The 19,982-nt window shown below is 36.8% G+C and overlaps 2 protein-coding genes across 4 annotated transcripts in view; one reads left to right on the forward strand and one right to left on the reverse strand.

Moving 5' to 3' along the window:
* LOC113039076 (ZZ-type zinc finger-containing protein 3-like) overlaps positions 1-17,290 on the forward strand; it is a 40,570-nt gene extending 23,280 nt beyond the window's left edge. For both annotated transcript variants that reach the window (XM_026196976.1, XM_026196983.1), the window contains 7 exons: positions 6,182-6,253; positions 6,511-6,612; positions 6,883-6,978; positions 7,465-7,614; positions 8,941-9,075; positions 12,486-12,586; positions 15,717-17,290. In XM_026196976.1, the coding sequence (XP_026052761.1) occupies positions 6,182-6,253; positions 6,511-6,612; positions 6,883-6,978; positions 7,465-7,614; positions 8,941-9,075; positions 12,486-12,586; positions 15,717-15,861 (801 nt within the window). In that variant the 3' untranslated portion in view covers positions 15,862-17,290. The remainder of the gene's footprint in view (positions 1-6,181; positions 6,254-6,510; positions 6,613-6,882; positions 6,979-7,464; positions 7,615-8,940; positions 9,076-12,485; positions 12,587-15,716) is intronic.
* A 1,658-nt stretch (positions 17,291-18,948) lies between these two features.
* LOC113039154 (adenylate kinase isoenzyme 5) overlaps positions 18,949-19,982 on the reverse strand; it is a 92,503-nt gene continuing 91,469 nt past the window's right edge. For both annotated transcript variants that reach the window (XM_026197062.1, XM_026197056.1), the window contains exon 14: positions 18,949-19,629. In XM_026197062.1, coding sequence (XP_026052847.1) covers positions 19,564-19,629 — 66 coding nt within the window. In that variant the 3' untranslated portion in view covers positions 18,949-19,563. The remainder of the gene's footprint in view (positions 19,630-19,982) is intronic.

The following is a 19,982-nucleotide window of genomic DNA, read 5'->3' on the forward strand; positions in this document are numbered from 1 at the left end:
AATTCGCACCTGACTATAAGTCGCAGGAACAGCCAAATTATGAAAAAAAGTGTGACTTATAGTCCGGAAAATATGGTAATCATAATAAGCCCTCACCATAGACTCATTATGACTTTGACTGGCACTCAGCTTCACGTTTTAATGTGGCCTGTTTTTGAACAGTTACTTTTAAAAAAGCCTGTCTCAAGCTGCAGTGATATGTTTCATTAATTTTTGTGCCATGTTTTTGTGCTCTCATCTGAGTGAACGCTTCCGGTATGTGAGTCCGCTTCTACAGCAAATGCGTCCTGCGCATTCATATGCGCTGAATACTGCCAAAGATTATGCATTTATAAGCTAAAATTAATGGCGTTCAATTAAAGCTCCCATCTGACTGGTTTTAGAGTTGCTAATGAGTTTTGAAGTCAGCAAAAAGCAGCGTCACAGTCACACACAGGCTAATCATGAGCGATCATGTTTACATTAACAGTCATCGCTGTTCCTTCAGAAAACTTGTGCACATCCCTAGTCCTACTATGCATTATATGTAGCTGTTGTTGAATTGCTTAAATATAACAATTAATTTGAAATAACCCAAGAATTTTTTTTTTTTTTATATATATACAGTAGGAAATTTACTAAATATCTTCATGGAGCATGATCTTTACTTTTAATATCCTAATGATTTTTGACATTAACACATACAGTGTATGGCTATTGCTAAAAATATACCTCAGTGACTTAAGACTGGTTTTGTGGTCCAGGGTTACAAATGTTATTGAACTTTTGTTCATATAGTCGTACTTTTAAAGAGCCAGTAAGATGAAAATTCTAAGCTTCCTATCACTGTTTACAAGTCCTGTACATTAGGTTTAAATCCATCCAAGGTTAAAAAACATTGTCATTTTGTCAAAATATCATTTTAAAATTACCTCAATTCTCAGAGATCCCCAAACGGTTCGCGTGAAGCTGTTCAAAAGATTCAGTTTCCTTAAACCCCACCTTTCGGTAGCATACTGTGGTCTGATTGGTCAACTGACATAGTTTTGATTGGTTGTTCCGCACACACCTCCATGGTAAACTATGCGTTTAAAATAAAAAACTTGAAATAAAAAACTTGAACAGTCTCCGTGCTTTTTCTTCTGTGTGGGTGTATTCAAGCCAGGCGCTTCAGTTTGAATCTGAATAGCACGTTCAGCGCGGGGGCGTGGTCACGAAGGGAGACATGAAAAGCAGACATCGCGTTGTTTTCATAAGGATTACTTTATCACAGAATATCTGTTTTCGGCAGCACTTGTTTAGTTTTAAAGTAGACATGTCAAGCTTTCTATAGATATCTCTCTCATGTCTCTTCGTTGAGTATTCACAGAGTTACACTTCATTTTAATGACATGTTTGTACATGACGATCAGCGCAGACAGGCTGCAGACAGCACACATACTGATAAGACGCTCGGGAGAAAACAAACACATAACTTCATAATCATACTTCGCGTTGTGATTCGGAGATGCTCGTTGTTCTAAATAAAGTTGGTTATGAACCATCTTTTATGGCCAAACGCTTTGAAAATCCCGCTGTACTCACCGAGATTAGAAAAGCAGTCATCAGTGAAATGTTGTGGACACAACAAAAGGGATTTGTTGTACTGCTCTGGTATTGTGGTAAAAATGAATTTTAGCCATTGGTTCTTCTGATTTTCATTCTTTGGCAGTTAAAATAAACTTGCCTTTACAATTAAAAACACACTGTCTCCTCGACATGATGCTCTTACACCAACCAGAGCGTCTGTGTGTGTGTGTGTATGGGGCAGTTCAGAGTTCCGTTTCTCCCAAGACGGTAGGAGGAGATTATTATGCAAAGTGTTCCTTGTGACGTACATAGAGATGGGCAAAGATTTGAAATCTATAACGACTCGTTTCAGCGATTCAGAGTCGACTCCTTACTTTAGAAGCCAATAACTTTATAAATCTTGTACTTTTTGGTTTAATTACTTTGCACATTGTTTTCACTGATGGACAACTACATCATACACTGTAATACACGTAATTTTTGATTTCCCATCTGTGTGGCTCTTTAAATGAAAAAAAAACTGCACAATACACTAATTTTGAATCCATTATTAGTTGTGTGCATAACAATGTGATTAATTGCGATTAATCGCAGACAATCATGCGATTTAAATTACGATAAATAAATAATAATAATCATTGCCCGGCACTAATATATATTTTTATTTTTTTATTTTTTTAATATATATTTTTATTTGTATTTTTATTTTATAATTTTTTTTTTCTTTTTTTTTTTGTGACTAAAAGGCTTGTCTGTCTTTTGTCCATGTTATAAAGTTTTGTAATTGTGAGTGAACCTGCTGTAACACAAGACAAATTTCAGACCTTGTCTGACGATAAAGTTATATCACATATCACATAGTATGAACCTGCATGTTGTAGTTGGAGGAAAACATAGGGTTACTGATTCTCCTTTATGCTTTGCTCATTTTTTCCCTATGACCTATGATTTCACCATGTTTCATCACACACCACTGCATCCGATACATAATGAGATCAAGACCTAGCACTTAAATTGACATTGTTTCTTGTTATATATGTGCTTGAGCCCTAGGACATGAACTCGGATGTGCTCTGCATACACAACATCTTCCCTGAGAGCACAATTTCTCCATCCATATTCATTCTGCTGTAACATTTCAACAGAAAAATGCACTGCAAGCATGCTGAATTTTGCTGAACACAAATAACTATTAAAAAACAGTGTGTCTCTTGGCCCCCGTTTTATAGAGGTGCTGTGTTCAGACAATATATCTTTTTACCTGCAGTTTCACACCAGTCAGTTCATCCCATCTCTCTTGTTCAGTATGTTCATGTATGCAGCACATGTAGTGAAAAGATGGTATCTATGGAAACTAGTGAGAGAAACCTTGCCCTCCTTTTAAAATAGAGTGTGTGTGTGTGTGTGTGTGTGTGTGTGTGTGTGTGTGTGTGTGTGTATATATATACAGGCTTGACATTAAGCTTTAACATGTGCTTGTCCTTCGAGTTAATCAGCCATTCACTTGCCTGATTAAAAAAAATTACATGTCCGGGGGAAATTTTTGCGCAAATGTAATTTATTCTGAAGCAATGGTCTCATCAGTGCTCTATCAGGTATTACTTTAATCAGCATATTTGTGATATTTGCCTTAAATTGATTGCTGTTACACTTTAGAATTTTATGAAGAACAATATTTTCCTAACCTGATTAAATGTACATGTCTCCATTTACGTCAAATTCTGAAATTTGATAAATACTTTTAATACTTTAGTTTTGTGATTAAGAAGACTCTGAATGGTTGTTATTATTCAGTTGAAATGAGTAACAAACTCAATCCTTCCACTGCAGAGGAAACACAGAAGCTGCATCAAAACTGCCATTTAAATGTATTTACCCAGACTGTTTAATGAAGATAAGAGGTTCCATAAATTCATTTACTCAAAATTGCAAATGCATAATGTTATTAATGTTGTTTTTTGACATACAAATATGAAATGTAAAAAAATGCAATGCTACTTTTAAATATGAAATTGGACCACCAGTAGGTTGTTGAAAGTCACTGTCTTAATGAGTGAACCATTGACTCAGTCAATTTGTTCAAACAGCTGATTCATTCAATAAATGAAGCAAGTCTTTTAGAATGTCTCACTGAATCATTGACTTATTCAAAAGAGAGTTGTGTGTTGCTCGGAGATGCATGACTGTTCTGTTGTGGCTTTGCTTAGAATTAATGGAGCAAAAAATCAATAATGTGTCTAAACTGTAAGTTATTACTAATTGTTTATTGAACTAAAGTTGTATAAAATCAGTATCACATTTGCAATCATGCTGAAAGTCTGGAAAACATCACTCTTGTTCGTGTGATGTTGCATATATTATAGAGAATATTTATCTTTTTTTCTACCACAGTATGTTTGTTCATGTTTGTTTCTTTGTGTGTGCTGTTGCACTTTAGTTTTGATTTCTCCGCAAGACAGACCGGCTACAGGAGCCTCAACTGACGTGACCTTGATACTGTCAATACATTGTCCGTTATTAGTCACCATTTACATTGAAAATTTACATCATTCCCCGCACAGTTTCAGTGCTGCCCTAGATCTTGCTTGTTGTTAAAATTTTAATCAAATTACTCGTTCAGTCGGGAAGTAAAGTTCTCTTTCACTTGTCCATTCACAAAATCCACTTGTCCTGGACAAGTGGGCAAGCGTTAATGTCGAACCCTGATATATATATATATGTGTGGGTGTGTGTGTGTGTGTGTGTGTGTATATATGTTAAATTGATAAATAAAGGAATAAAGAATTTCCAGATTAGGAAATCTAGGCAGATCCACTTTCATTATTAATTGTAAAAAAGTCAATAGTTTATCATTTTCATTTATTTTTCATTCTTGCCCATGTTTAAACCATTCAGCACCTGCGCACTCTCCTAGAGACGGTGTGCTCATGCATAATAAAGCGTGCACACATGACGCCAGGTTCACACATTTTCTTGCTTATATAAGTTAAAGCTAAGTTTAAACACGTCTATGAAAGATTGTATTACTGTAGAGCGTAAAAAGAGAATCACAATGCTCAAATAGCATCTTCGGAAACAACATTTGGATTTAAAATCGAAATGGATAAATGTTGTGTTTGTTGTAATAAACAAAATTAGCAGACCTCTGTGTGAAACAAGCGGTAACCTTCCAGTCTCTCTCTTAAAACCAGCAAGGAAGTGACTGAAACTGCAATTCATCAACTTGCCGCTAGAGACTGGCTCCAAAAAGAAGTCAATCCCATAGACCCCCTGTGATAACGATGAGGATCACTAGCGAAGTTGGGGTCTAAAGGGTTGTTTATTTAGAGCAAATGTGCATTATGTGCAAATAAATAGGTTTAAGAGTTTAAAACAAAGATTGTACTAAAAACAAGATTGTACAAACTCCCCTCTACGATTGAGGCTGGAGTTTCACATGCTACACAGCACCACAATCTTGTATCAAGCACTCTCTCCTTCCCCCCTACTACTAATGGCGGACATCTTAAATACATATTTTGTTCTCGCTCTTTCCAAATTGGAGATTACCATTTTTTTTTTTATAAAAAAGAAACACTGGTTGAGTGGAGCATTTTTTTTCCCTCAGTTTGCACTCCCTATTGCCACGCCCACTTAGTTAGACAAAGAAATACAAACCAGCATACAGCATTAACAGTAAAAAAAAAAAAAAAAAAAAAACTGAAGAGAATTTCTAAGTCTCTACATCACATCCCCCATGTTAAAATGCCCAACTTAACAGCAGGCAAAAAATAAATACATTTACAACCTACAACAAAAAGTTGTTTTTGGTCTATATAGCTAATTTCGCCCTTCATGATCGCATGATTGAGGGGGGTAAATTTTTATATATAAACATTTTTTGAATTCATCCATTTAAATTATAAACTTCTGCATAATTAAGAGTGTCGCCACTTCAGTGACAGGTGGTTTACAGCTGCTTTTACTGCCGTCAAACTAGGCGAGCGTGGTTTAGCTACCAGCTCCACCCACGTCCCGCCTCTTTGACCATTTTCGATTATTTAGGAATGACACGCGGTGACATGTTTCCAAGATGGTGACGGCCGGCTCTGCCCACTTTAGGCTTCAAAAATGCTCTTCAGAAATCTATGGGTGATGTCACAGACACTACGTCCATGTTTTTTTTTTACAGTCTATGCTTCTTTACCACTTAAGCACTGCAAATGGAGTAGGCTTATGTGTGAACCTGGCGTGAGGCCACCTCACATACAGCTCAGGCTTGTGCTTTGTGTAAGCTATTGTGCTAAAAGCTACAAGCTGCGCAATTCCACTCTGATAATGAACGTGAATTTGCGCAGCTTGTCAGTTAACAACGGCTCTGTGTAGTAACAGTTGCTCTATGTGAAATCACCCAGCTGATGGAATTTACCGCTGATTAGAGAACCCGGCTTTACTGATGACATACACATTAATTATCAGCCGATATTTATCATGTACCCCTATATTTTGTAAAAGCTTCTAGATTTTCCTTTTTCACATTGAACCTGTTAACCCACACCTGGACGCCGGTGCACTGAACACTCAAAAGTTAATGTCCATGTATGTTTTTGAACTGTGTGCTGATGCTAACGCTTCCTGAATGATGTTTGTGCAGATGATCAGAGGGAGGTTGTGCGACCAGAACAAACCTGACACCTTCAACCAGCTGTGGACCATTGAGGAGCAGGTATGAAGTTACACAAGAGCTCTTAGAGGCCATGAGCTTGGAGCCTTTTATGAACAAACATCTGAAAAAAGTTTAATAGCGAACACTTGTACCACTCTTAAAAAGCTACTTCTCCATTAAAATTAGTGCCATGAAGCTAATTGTTGATATAAGCTCATTTATGACCTAAATAGAATGTACACTTGACTATTTTGTGTAGCTCTTGATCTGTAAGGTTTGGCTGTCTGCTCATCACAGCTTGTATGTGAAACTTTTAGAAAAAGTTGGAGCAGCTGCTCTTGAAGTTTCCACCAGAGGAGGTTGAGTCTAAACGCTGGCAGAAGATCGCTGATGAACTTGGCAACAGGACTGCCAAACAGGTGCATCTTCAGGCCCTGCTCTACACCTGAAGCTGATCTTCTTTCCACATTGATGGGCATTGAGATCTCTAGTCACTTTTCACTGCTCACTAAACCAGTCAGGCAATTAACATCCTCACAGCCTCTTTTAATGGAGGCTTTCTATTATTTAAAGATGTTTCTTCACTAATGGGAAACACATCTAAAATCTGTGGTAGGAAAGATTACTCACTGATTTTAGAGCCAGCTTTTTTTTTATGTATACTAAGATTTTGTTCCTCTACTTCACAGGTTGCTAGCAGGGTACAGAAATATTTCATTAAACTGACAAAAGCTGGTATTCCAGTACCGGGGAGGACACCCAATGTGTGCATGTACAGTAAAAAGGTAAATTGGTCTTTTTAAATGTATAATATAATGTAATATAATATATATTATAACCATACACTACTTTTAAATATACATATAACCTGTAGGGCAGTCAAAAAAAACAAACAGACATTTAAAACATCTTTTTTCTGTTTTGATATATTTTTCAAATGTAATTTATTTCCGAAATGCAAAGCTGAAAATCATTACTGATCCTTCAGAAATCATTATAATGCTGATTTGCTCCTCAAGTAACATTTTTTGTTATTGTCACAGTTGATAACAGTTGTGCAATAATTTGGTGGAAACATGATCCATTTTATTTCAGGCTTTGTAGAAATGTCTTTATTGTCTCTTTTAATCAATTTATTGAATTTGTGCTAAATAAATTTTTTTTTACAGTTTTGAACTGTATTGTATATGTATGAATGAATATGTTAAGGCATCACTAAAATGCTTCATCGGTGCATATTTATTGACCGAGTATGTTGTTTGTAATTGCAGGCCTCCAGTAAGCGACAGCACCACCTCAATAAACACCTGTACAGGCCCTCGACGTTCCTCACCTCATACGAGCCGCCCGTCTACATGGATGACGAAGACGAACGTTCACACTTCTTCAACAGCTTTCAGGATAATGGGGCAGATGATTCGGTCAGTCCTGGTTGAGATCTCACAGTTCAGTTTCAGTTAAATCTGGGCTGTTATTGATCGGGTCACTAATCATCAGAGAAATGCATAAATGATTGAACAAGATATCATATCAGATCATATTCAAGCAAAATGATTTAGAAGCTGAAAACTGAAAAAAAAAAAAAAAAAATACCTGAAAGCAACTGATGAAAAATTCTTACTGCTTCTTGAAAGCCATTTTGTTTCATCATAGCGACTTCCTTTATTCCCCTCTAGCAAACATTTGACGGCCTTTCTCAAACAGAAAATCCATTAAAGACTGCAAACTGGCATTTCCACAGTTGGGATTTGCTTGATGTATGATCATTTGATAATGATGAGCTGCCTTTTGACAGACACCGCTGCCAAAATCATTAGAGACGACTATGTTTGAGTCTCCTCAGCTGAACTGTGTGTTGAGCGACTGTGAACTGACTGCAGTGGCTTGACATTTTCTTTGCTTCTGATATGTAACCTTTATGCGACACCGGTCAGCGGACCCTGCAGAGAACATAACCAGTCACGCATTGCCAAGCATCAGTGAACCTTACATGCACCAAATATAGAGTTACTTCAGATCATGACATCACAAGCCGTATGTAAAGCCTGCATGTAAATATTAGAAATTGAGCGTTTCCTGTCAGTAATCTAAACCCAATTTAATTATAATTATCCCATTGCAATATTGTGGTGATCATTCATAAAACTGCATGCAGTAATAAAATGACAACATATGTTTTTATTCAGAATGGATGCATTCAGTTGATCAAAATTGACATTTATAATGTCACGAAAGGTTTTAATTTCAAATACTGTTCTTTTGAACTCTATATTCATCAAAGAAACCTGAAAAAAAATATATATATCATGAGTTCTACAAAAATTACTTTGGTAATTGTCAGAAATATTTCTTGAGCAGCAAATCAACAAAATAGAACGATTTCCGTTACTACCTGACAGTAACATAACTATTTTTAAATGATCTGTCATGTCAAAAAATATAATTATTTTGGAAAAATGTGTCTGATTATATTACAATTAATTGTCAAATTTGTATTTTTTTTTTTAATTTATGCCTACATTATTGTTTATGTTGTGACAAGAAATAATGGGAGAACAGGGTCAGGAAATAAAGCCTCATCCTACCCTAACAAAAACAATGGGTCATTGAAGTTTAATATTTCAGACTCATTACGGATTAGTTTAGATTTTGCACTAAAAATTAAAAGTATAAATAAGCCTTTGTAGCAGTGTCAGCTGATGAGGTGGAGAGTGTTGTACTGTTCTGACCCTGCTGTGATGTTTCAGGATGAGGACGGGGTTCCGGTGGAGCTGAGGCACCTGCCGGAGTATAAGGAGCTGCTGGAGCTGAAGAAGCTCAAGAAACAGAAACTACAGGAGATCCAGGCTGAGAGCGCTGTCACGCAGCATGTTGGCTATAAGGTACACACTTTTACCTGAATATTTCCACTGAGATGTCTCCTTGATTACTGAAAATGTAAACTGGGTCATCACTTAATCCCCCTCTTGTTGTTCCAAACCTGTATGACTGACTTTACTGATATTTTAAAAATATCATGTTCCACAGAAGAAAATCCAATAGATTTGGAAACAACATGAGTGAGTACAGTCATGCCCAAAAATATGGACACCATTGGTAAATATGATCAAAGGCAGCTGTGAAAATTTATCTGCATCGTTAATCCTTTTGATCTTTTATTAAAAAAATCACAAAAATCTAACCTTTCATTGGATAATAAGAATTTAAAATGGGGGGAAACATCATTATGAAATGTTTTTTCTCTAATACACATTGGCCACAATTAATTGATACACCCTTTTATTGAATTATTTTTGAAACCTCCGTTTGCCAGTTTAGCAGTTCTAAATTTTCTCATATAATGTTAGAGAACACCTGACAAGAGATCGGAGACCATTCCTTCATCCAGAATCACTCCAGACCCTTCAGATTCCCAGCTTCTCCTCTTCAGTTCACTCCTCTCATTTTCTGTAGGGTTCAGGTCAGAGGACTGGAATGGCTTTAGCAGAAGCTTGGTTTTGAGCTCAGTGACCCATTTCTGTGTTGTTTTTGAGGTTTGTGTCTGTATTATTGTACGGTTGGATGATCCAAACATGGTCCATTATAAGATTTCTTACAGAGTCAGTCACATTTAGATTTTTTTTTTATCTGTTGGCATTTGATAGAATCAAAGATGCCATGTATCTAAAGAAGATGTCCAGGACCTCCAGCAGAAATATAGGCCCACAACATCAAAAATACAGCTGTATATTTCATTGTACACATGGGGTACTTTTTATCCCTGTTTTCACAGAAACCCATCTTGAGTGTTTGCTGCTAAAAAGCTATATATTTTTTTTTGTTTCATCTCAGCATAGAAGCCAGTCCCATTTGAAGCTCCAGTCGTGTCTGATAAATGAATATGCTGGAGTTTGTTTTTGGATGAGCTAGGAGAATATTTCTTGAAACCCTCCCAAACAACATGTGGTGATGTAGGTGCTGTTTGACCCCAAGACTCAACTATTTTCTGCAATTCTCCAGCTGTGGTCCTTGGAGAGTCTTTAGCTACTCAAACTCTCCTTCTCACCATGAATTAGGGCGATATAGACACACGTCCTCTTCAAGGCAATTTTGTAACATTTTCTGTTGATTGGAAATTCTTAATTATTGCCCTGATGGTGGAAATGTGAATTTTCACTGCTCTAGCTCTTTTCTTATAGCCACTTCACTAATTTGTGAAGCTCAATTATCTTTTGCTGCACATCAGAAATATATTCTTTGGTTTCTCTCACTCTCTCCCATGATTAAGGGAATTTGGGGTTGGTTTTCCCCCATATTTATATTTCTGTGAAACAGGAAGCGATGGCTGGATAATTTCATGTTCATAATCACCCTGGAGTACTCAAAATTGTGAATATGAATGGGAATATACTTCGGAGTTATTTTACTCATAAGAATTTCTAGGGGTGTCCTTAATTGTGCCCAATGCGTATTAGAGAAAAAAAAAAATTTCATAATGATATTTCCCCCCATTTTAAATTCTTATTATCCATTGATTGAAAGGTTATACTTTTGTGAATTCTTTTAAATAAACGATCAAAAGGATTAACAATGCAGATTAATTTTCACAACCGCCTTTGATCATATTTACCATATCGTCCATATTTTTGTCCATATTTTTGGGCATGACTGTGAATGATGACAAAATTTTTTTTTGAATGAACTATCCCTTTAACTTCTAAGTTTAAGTATATGGTCTTATGCTATTTCATGCATTCTGACTTATTTATGCTGTTTAAGAGTTGGATCCTCATGCTAAACATGGCCAAAGTAAAAAAAAAAAAAAAAAGCACATGAGTTGGATGTATAACCGAGTATTTCTGTGCAAATTACACTTCTTCAGGTTTCATATAAGTTTAAGAGAGTATAAAGCCCAGCGTTAAGGGAACAGTAGATGCATTTCAGTGATGAATGTTTTATAAACAAATAAAATTTAAGTCAGTAAAGTTTTTGTTCCCGTTTTATGTCAATGTCGAATCTTGCACACGATCATAACGCAAAAGATGTGTTCGACTTGAAGCGGCATTGTGCAGATTGATCGGTGTTTGACATCAAAGGACGGTACTTTGATGTCATACACTGATCGATCTATGCAGCGCTGCTTCAAGTCGAACACACCTGATAGCTTGATGTACTCGTGACTCTGTAGCTTCGACCACGGCACGCCTCCAGGAGAGAAGCGTAAAGCAGTACCTGTATTTCATAAATCTGATAAAACTAACCATTTTTCAGAGATTTGAAGAATGCAATTAGGGATGCACAATATTATCGGACTAATATCGGAATAGGCCAATAATGGCTTTAAAGGTAAATATCGGCATTGACCCTTAAATGAATAATTTTACCGATATGTCTTGCAGATAAGAGCAATGCATTTAATCTGTAGGGGGCGCTTTAGGCCTACTTCTAATTAAATTAAAAAGTAAAATATCTTACACAAATAACATTTAGACTATTTTTAAGTAATTGATATCATTAAATGAGTATGTTTTGATTTAAAGGTCAGAAGCTATAGCTTGTAAATTAAATCATTTTATATAAACTGATTAATTAATGTGTAATGTTTTTTATATATATATATATATATATATATATATATATATATATATATATATATATATATATATATATATATATATATATATATATAAAAGCTCTAAAATATTTTCAATATTTTTACAACTCTTTTGCTTTAGACCATCTACAAATGTTAAATCTTAAAATAAAATGTTAGGGTTAACCTTGCATCTTTCTGGAGAAAAAAAATGCAGCAATTGATATATAGTTTATTTATTGTTATATTCAGAACTCCAATGTGCTGTCGAAAAACCTTCATTATTGTTTATTTAATTCTAATAAATAAGTTCTAGTTGAATAGGAACCAAAATTAAAAAATAAATTACTTATAATTTCTGCACAGGAGAGACTTGGTGTTGTTTCCAAACAAAAGGAAATCAATCCGTATTGGCCAAAATTAGTTGAAAAATATTGGCATATCAAAAATCCGCAAAAATCCAATATCGTGCATCCCTAGATGCAATACTTCTCTGTAGGTCCTCAAGATTAACATGATATTTGCAGAAACAGTGTGTGTTATGTCCCCTTTAATATTTTGGCTTAACCAGACACATCACAACAAAGTTGATAAGTGATAAATCCATCTCTTCCATGAAGGAGTACTTAGACAACTGTATAATATAATGTGTCTCTTTTTCATAATCAGCATTTTTTTTTTTTTTTTCATTCTTCATGTTTTCATGTAATTCTGACTCAGTGTGACATATGTGGCATGGAGCCCATCCAGGGTGTACGGTGGCATTGTCAGGACTGTCCACAGGACAACGCCATGGACTTCTGCAGTTCCTGCTCCAACTGGTGAGTGGAGCTAGGCTTTTCCCACTCGTAATTACAACATTGTGGTGTAATTGTACAGTTAACTCATAAATACCATCTTTTTGACATGAGTTCAGGTGCACCATTTGAAACATGATTTAATTTAATGAAATCATAGCCTTTGAGGTTTAATAATCAGATTAGTTTGCATTACAATTCATGGGTTTCAAATCCCCGAAAATAGGAAGTTTGTTTTACCACTGAAGATATTTAAGACAAATTTTAATGACCTTAAATTTCATAAAAACTTAAGACTTGGGGGGGTATCCCAGAAAGCAGGTTATTAGGGCTGTCAAAATGGCTGAAAAACTAAATTCAACATTTGTACTTAAATATAATTAAAATTCTAATTATATTAAAATTTTAAATGCAGAATTTCAGCTAGGGTGAAGAAAAGCTTTTGGCTTCTCTTCTGAGGCCACAAGAGGGATTATCGAGCAAAATATTACTAATGCATGTTTATTCAAAGATAACTATCTGTGCAAAAAGTGATGATGTTTAAAATAATGTTCATAAGCAAATTATGATAAAGTTGCTTAAACAACTATAAACAAAACAGCATCATGTATGTATGGATGCATAGTTAAATGCAGAGGGTGTATTTTTTTAATTAATTTTTTAATTTTTTTATTTTTCATGGCTTTCTAAACATGCAGCTCCTTTGTGCAAGATGCGAGTGCAACGGTTATAGATGTCTGTCTAAAAAAAATTGCGAAATATGCATTCTGTGTGAATGGCTTGGTTTCAGTTTTGATGTAAACAAGATCTTCTCCGTATTGATGTTCTCTATTTCCACAGTATTTTAATGAACAACGCAGAAGCGCCGCATCTAGTGGTTTCAACTGGATAGGCTAACAGAAACATTATAATGCAACGATACTTACATCATCCTTGCATCTCATGGGCCACTGATAAGGCTGCCTTCTTAACGCACACCTACAATTCGAATGCAATGTTTTTGCAAAATTGGAATTTTTTTTTTGATTGCCCTACAGGTTATGACATATCCAGGTATTTTTAAGGGTTAGCGGATAAACCCAGCATTTGGTTTTAAATACTGAGCTAACTTTCAGGGTATGCAAGGAGCCATAGCAGAGTGGCTATGCTCCAGAGTAGGTTATGTTCCAGGGTTAGTTTACTTCAGAGCTATTAGCGCATGCGTGACCTATTTACGAGACTCCAGTGGGTGTGACAGATGGCGCACAATATTATATATTATTACAACATGGTTATAATATACAATATTATAGTTTTTATATTTATATGTAGTGCTGCTTGAAAGTTTGTGAACCCTTTAGAATGTTTTGTATTTTTGAATAAATATGACCCAAAACATAGTTTCACACAAATCCTGAAAGTAGGCAAAGAGAATCCAATCAAACAAAGGAGACACAAATATATACTTCGTCATTTATTTATTGAGAAAGAAAAGCTGTGTTAAATATTTATGAGTGGAAAAAGTATATGAATCTTTACTTTCAGTATCTTGTGTGACCCCCTTTTGCAGCTATAACTGCAAGTAATGTTTCTTGTAACTGCTTATCAGTCCTGCACAACTGCTTGTAGGAATTTTAGCCCATTCCTCATTACAGAACCACTTCAACTCAGTGATATTGGTGGGTCTCCTCCCATGACCTGCTTGCTTCAGGTCCTTCCACAAAATGTAAATTGGATAAGGTTTGAAATTTGACTCAGTCATTCCAAAACATTAACCATTCTTTGGTAGAATGACTTGTGTGCTTGGGGTCGTTTCTTGCTGCATGATCCACTTTCTGTTGAGATTTAGTTCTCAGACAGATATCCTGGCATTTCCTTCAGAATTTGCTGGTATAATTATATATTATAATTGTTCCATCAATGATGGCAAGCCACCCTGGACCAGATGCAGCAAAACAGGCTCAAACCATGATACTACATCCACCATGTTTCACAGATGGGATAAGGCTCTTATGCTGGGATACAGTGATTTCCTTCTCCAAACAACACTGCCCATTTAAACCACAATGTTTTATTTTGATCTTATCGATTCACAAAACATTTCTATAGTGTTCCTCTGGCTTGTCCACATGATCTTTGGCAAACGGCAGATGGGCAGCAATGTTCTTTTTTGGAGAGCTGTGGCTTTCTTCTTGCGACTCTGCCATGGACACCATGGTTGTTCAGTGTTCTCCTGGTGATGGGCTCATAAAAATTAACATTAGCCAATGTGCGAAAAGCCTTTAGTTACTTAGAAGTTAGCCTGCAGTCCTTTTTCAAACCTAGTGGACTTTCACATGTCTTGCTTTTAGAGTGTTCTTTGTTGGTGAACCTCTCCTGGGGAGGGTAACTTTGGTCTTCAATTTCCTCCTTTTGTACACCGTCTGTCTGACTGTGGATTGGTGGAGTTCAAAACTCTTTAGAGCTGGCTTTGTAAACTTTTCTTGCCTTAACACCAGTTATTTTTCTGAGGTCCTCGGAGATCTCATTTGTTTGTGCCATGATACACTTCCACAAACATAACCAAACTTTTATAGATCCCTGTTCTTTAAATAAAACCGGGCACACACTGACACATGATAGTCATCTCACTGATTAAAAACACCTCTAAACAGATGGACTAATTTCACCTTCAAATTAACAGCTAATCTTAGAGATAAACGTACTTTTTTTCACAGATATGTAATATTGGATAACTTTGTGCGACCGATATTATCGGCTGATATGAAAGTTCACAAACTTTCAAGCAACACTGTGTGTGTGTGTGTATGTGTGTGTATATATATATATATATATATATATATATATATATAAAAAAAGCGCTACTATATGTGATATGTAAGGTAATATTTAAGTTCTATTGATATATTAATTATAAAGCACTTTTATAACCAGATTTATTTATTCTAATATGTATTATATTAGATATTTTTATTTTAGTCATCTCACACATGGATTTGCTCACACTATTAAACCTTAAATAAATGAGGTCTGATGTGGATAAATCATATGGTTTGTCTACAAAATATCCACAAGTTCCTATTCTGTGTTGACTTCAAACATAATAAAGTGCATGTATGGTCAGTTGGCACGGCAGTCTCATCCTAACCAGTCATCTTTCTGTTTGCCCCTTCAGTTTTTTCAAAACGGAGACCCACAAGCCCACACACAGACTAGAGCCAGTCTGCCAGGTGGAAACCTTCCTGGACAAAGACTACTGCTTACCGCAGAGCACAGGCTATAACTACCTGGACCCCAACTACTTCCCTGCCAACAGATGACAGGGACGAGCTCCAGCGCTAGTATCCAGGGCTGGGTCACAGCTCCCAGGGCATTCTGTGCATGGCTCCATCATCCAAGTCAAAGAAATGCTTACGTTTGGGCGAGAGGGAACTGCAGATGGTCCGCACCTCGCCCCGACCTGCTGCTGGAGGGGGGTGGGGTGGGGGAGGGTTCGGGGGAGGGAGGGGGCAACACCCTGCCGTGGTTGTCAAACCTTACCAGGTCTCGTCAAGTAACACTATCTCAAATCAAAAGAAATGAGAGGAAAGAATGAACAAAAGAAAAGGCACACCGACATTCCCAATCCCTGGACATTTAGAAGGCAACACGACGCCTCCCTTTGTTCCGCTGTTTGAGTGACGGGTGTCAGTGACGCACCTCTCAGAGGAGCGCGCGACTCTGGATTCACCAGCGGGAGTGGGGTTGGGCTCGCGTTAAAGTGCAAAATGTTGTCTGTAGTTGAATTATTTATAAGTGAGGCTTCGTGTGTGAGCTCTTTTCGTGAGGGGGGGGGAGTACAAGGAATGGAATTTGGTGCTGAGACTGTCGTCTTTGATTCATACCAGGTTTTTAACCAATCGAGGAGGTTTGCTCACAACTCCAACGTTCTAAACGGGTAAAAAAAAAAATCCCGACTGACAGACCCAATATGTCTCTTGCCATGGACTACCATTTTCACTAGAAGCTGCTCTTTGTTTCCTCTTACGACCGCTTCATGATGTTGTCACTTTATTTACGTTCATTAGTTTTTTTTTTAAAGTACGCCAACTTAAGCCACTCCACTTAACCCTATAGGTTCTCAAACCTCGAAGCACTACAGCACGGAGAAGACCAGCTGAGATCCAGAAGGCGTTATAGCACTCTCTGCGCTTGTGGAGGGCATTCTTTTCTTTTCTCAATGTGTACTGTTGTTGATCATGTGAAGTATTCAAATATATGGTGAAAAGTAGCCAGTGGTAGTTGCCGTGTGCCATTTTTTTTTTCTTCCCTGTCCAGTTGATTCCAACCTGGCCACTTGTTTTAGAAGAAGAAAATGAAGAACTTGTGGCACGTTTGCCATCTGTGAAAAACTTCCCAACCATCATCACGCCTTTAGATCACTCTAATTTTTGCAGTTTCCTCACGGTCCATGAAAAGATTGTATTTTTATTAATCTATTTAAAAGCTAAAGAATAACAAGAAATCAAGAGTTGGTGGTAGTCGTCGCACATGCGCCACACTCCCATGTTGTTTTATACACACGCATTTTTGTTGTGCTTTGAGTAGACCATTTTGTATTGGGTTCTGTTCTGTTCACCTCCCCCTCCCTTGACCCGCTTCAGTATCTGTGTATAACAGTCTGTTCTTAAATAATGTAAAAAAATAAAAGAAAAAAAAGTTAGAGGAGAACTGTGGAAATAAAAGTATGTGAAAAGTCTTTCTACACCACATGACTTTGGTATTATGATTTGCTTTCAGGTTCACTTCAGTTTTTAAGCTTAAAAGTACGATTTAAGAGAAGACTAATTAGGTTTGAATGTTATTTTTAGGGTTGAGATTCTGTCACACTTCAGCCACCAGAGGGTGGTACAATGTCATTGTATTAAATGGTTATTAAGTTGTACCTAATAAATGTATATTAGAAAATTTAAATCCTTCAGCCATAGGAAATATCTGTTCTCTGATAGTGGTCTACTCATATCTTAGAAAGCAGGATTTGCGTCTTTAGGGATCTTATCTATGCACGAACAGCTTGTAACACTCCAAAGAGAAAGGAAAACTTGAAATCACATCATACGACCCCTTAAATGTATTGACTTGTGAAGAGTCATCTGAATGGTGTACACTGACATGAGATGAATACTGTACTCAAAAGCTTTTTCTATTTAAAAATTTTTTGTAATACATGGTTGTGGGTTGAGCTGAATTTTACCATATTGAAATGAGGTTTCACTAAAAGTGCTGCCACCTCCGTCGATATGCTGTTAAACGGCTTCTAGAACTGAAAATAATGTAGGTGCGAATTTTCCATTGGGAACTGATTGAATAGTTGGATCTTATGTGAGTGACAGGTTGTTGGAAGAAAAATATAATAATTCATTACATTTATATAGCGCTTTTCTAAGCAATCAAAGCATGGTGTATTGTGAGGGGGTATCTCCTCGTCCACCACCAGTGTCCAGCATCCACCTGGATCCGACAGTAGTCACAGTCTGCCAGAACACCCAACACACACCAGCTTACTGGTGGAGAGGAGACCGTGATGAAGCCAATATGTACTTTAGTGAGGAAAGAGTAAATACCCTGTCTAGTATCCGTTTTCATATGACATGCTCCACCACATATAATGCTAATTATGGTGTTGCTAGAAAAAACTGCTTGTAACACCTTTTTTCACCTTCATACCCACACATACTATTAAAGGAAGAGTTAAACCAAAAATGAAAATTTGCTGAAAATGTACTCGGCCTCAGGCCAATAGCTCTTCTGCAGTGAATGGGTGCCATCAGAATGAGAGTCCAAACAGCTGATAAAAGCCACAGTAATCCACAAGTAATTCACACAACTCCAGTCCAAAGATGCATGTTTGTACTGAACAAATCCATCATTTTAAAGCATCACTTCTGGCCAAAATAACATTTCCTCCACTGAAAAAGTTCACCCCGTTATCCTCTCACATCAAAATCTACCCACATATTTGTTATGAACTGTTTGCTTGTAAATGGCGCTTGATCAGTATATATTTCTTATTTAAACAATACAACTTTTTCACTTGAGAAAACAGTACTATGGATAGGAGCCATATTTTAGTCTGAAGTTAACATCTTAATGATGGCCTTATTAGTTTATGAACTGGAGTTTTGTGGATTGCTGTGATGTTTTTATCAGTTCTCGGTCTTACGGCACCCATTCACTGGAGACGACTCGGTGAGTAAGTAATAATGCTACATTTCTCCAAATCCGTTCCAGTGAAGAAACGATCTCATCTTTGTTGGCTCAAGGGTAAGTACATTTTTAAGCACATATTCTTTTTCAGGTTAACTTTTCCTTTAACCACAATGAAAACATTAAAAGCAGTAGCTATGAGAAAAGTAAAAATAAAACCATTAAACATATGAAATGTCTTTATTTCACTCTGTTTGATAAGGAAGAATACAGTTATCAGACCTCATTGTGAAAATCCTCCGTTCATTGCACTCGTGAAAGCCAGACTTCTCTCTCCAGCTCCATTTATTTCTGCTTCAACTATACAATGAATCACTATTCTGACATGTTTAGCGAGATACAAGGCATGACGTTAAAATATAAAAAGGCTCTTCAGTGGCCAGCCTGTCATGCTTATCAGTTTTACTGATTTCAGTGCTCGAGGATACTGACTGAACGACAGTCCAAAAACAACAAAAACGGCACCAGACTGTCGTAAATAACCCTGTCTGTGTTTTATGGAGCTGATAGCTAGCTTAAGCATACAGGTTCAATACCAAGAGATAAACACTGTTGATTTATGAGCTAGTATTTACAGTGAACGACGATGGGGTGAAATGAACAGGTGCCAGTTGCTGGTTGGTAGTTTCCCAGTGTTTGTGCCATACAGAAGCTGTAATCGCAGGTGTGTGTGTGTGTGTATGTGATGAACTGTGTGGTGTGTGACACGAGTCAGTCTGCAGTGCAGCTATAGGTGATGGTTTTGTCCTCCAGGGGGCAGTGCGAGTCCAAGCTCTCTAGCAGGAGTCCAAGACGAGGCAGATCTGCTCAAAGACATCTTCTGGGGGCTGCTCGGCGTCAATCTACATACACGCACACATAACACAGCTGTTAGAAACCATAAGCTGAAAAGTAGGGCATCAACCCACAAAAGAACTGTCATACAGCACTAATAAATCCAACAAACATGCAGCTGCTCTGAATGTGTTTATCTCTTAACATATATAGAGACAATTTAAACTGTCTGCTTCATGTTGTCATCACCATCACTCGATCAATATGAATACAGTGTTAACTATTCCATTCTGTTCTAATAAAAGTGTTTTCTAACTGATAAAGAGGTTACAATTACAAATGCTCTGAGACTAAACCATTAACAGTATTGAATTTTCCTTTGCGATCTCTCTCTCTCTCTATATAAATTCATGGCAAGCAA

This window comes from Carassius auratus, chromosome 2, assembly GCF_003368295.1.
Source record: "Carassius auratus strain Wakin chromosome 2, ASM336829v1, whole genome shotgun sequence".
In the NCBI taxonomy this organism is placed as follows: Eukaryota; Metazoa; Chordata; class Actinopteri; order Cypriniformes; family Cyprinidae; genus Carassius; species Carassius auratus.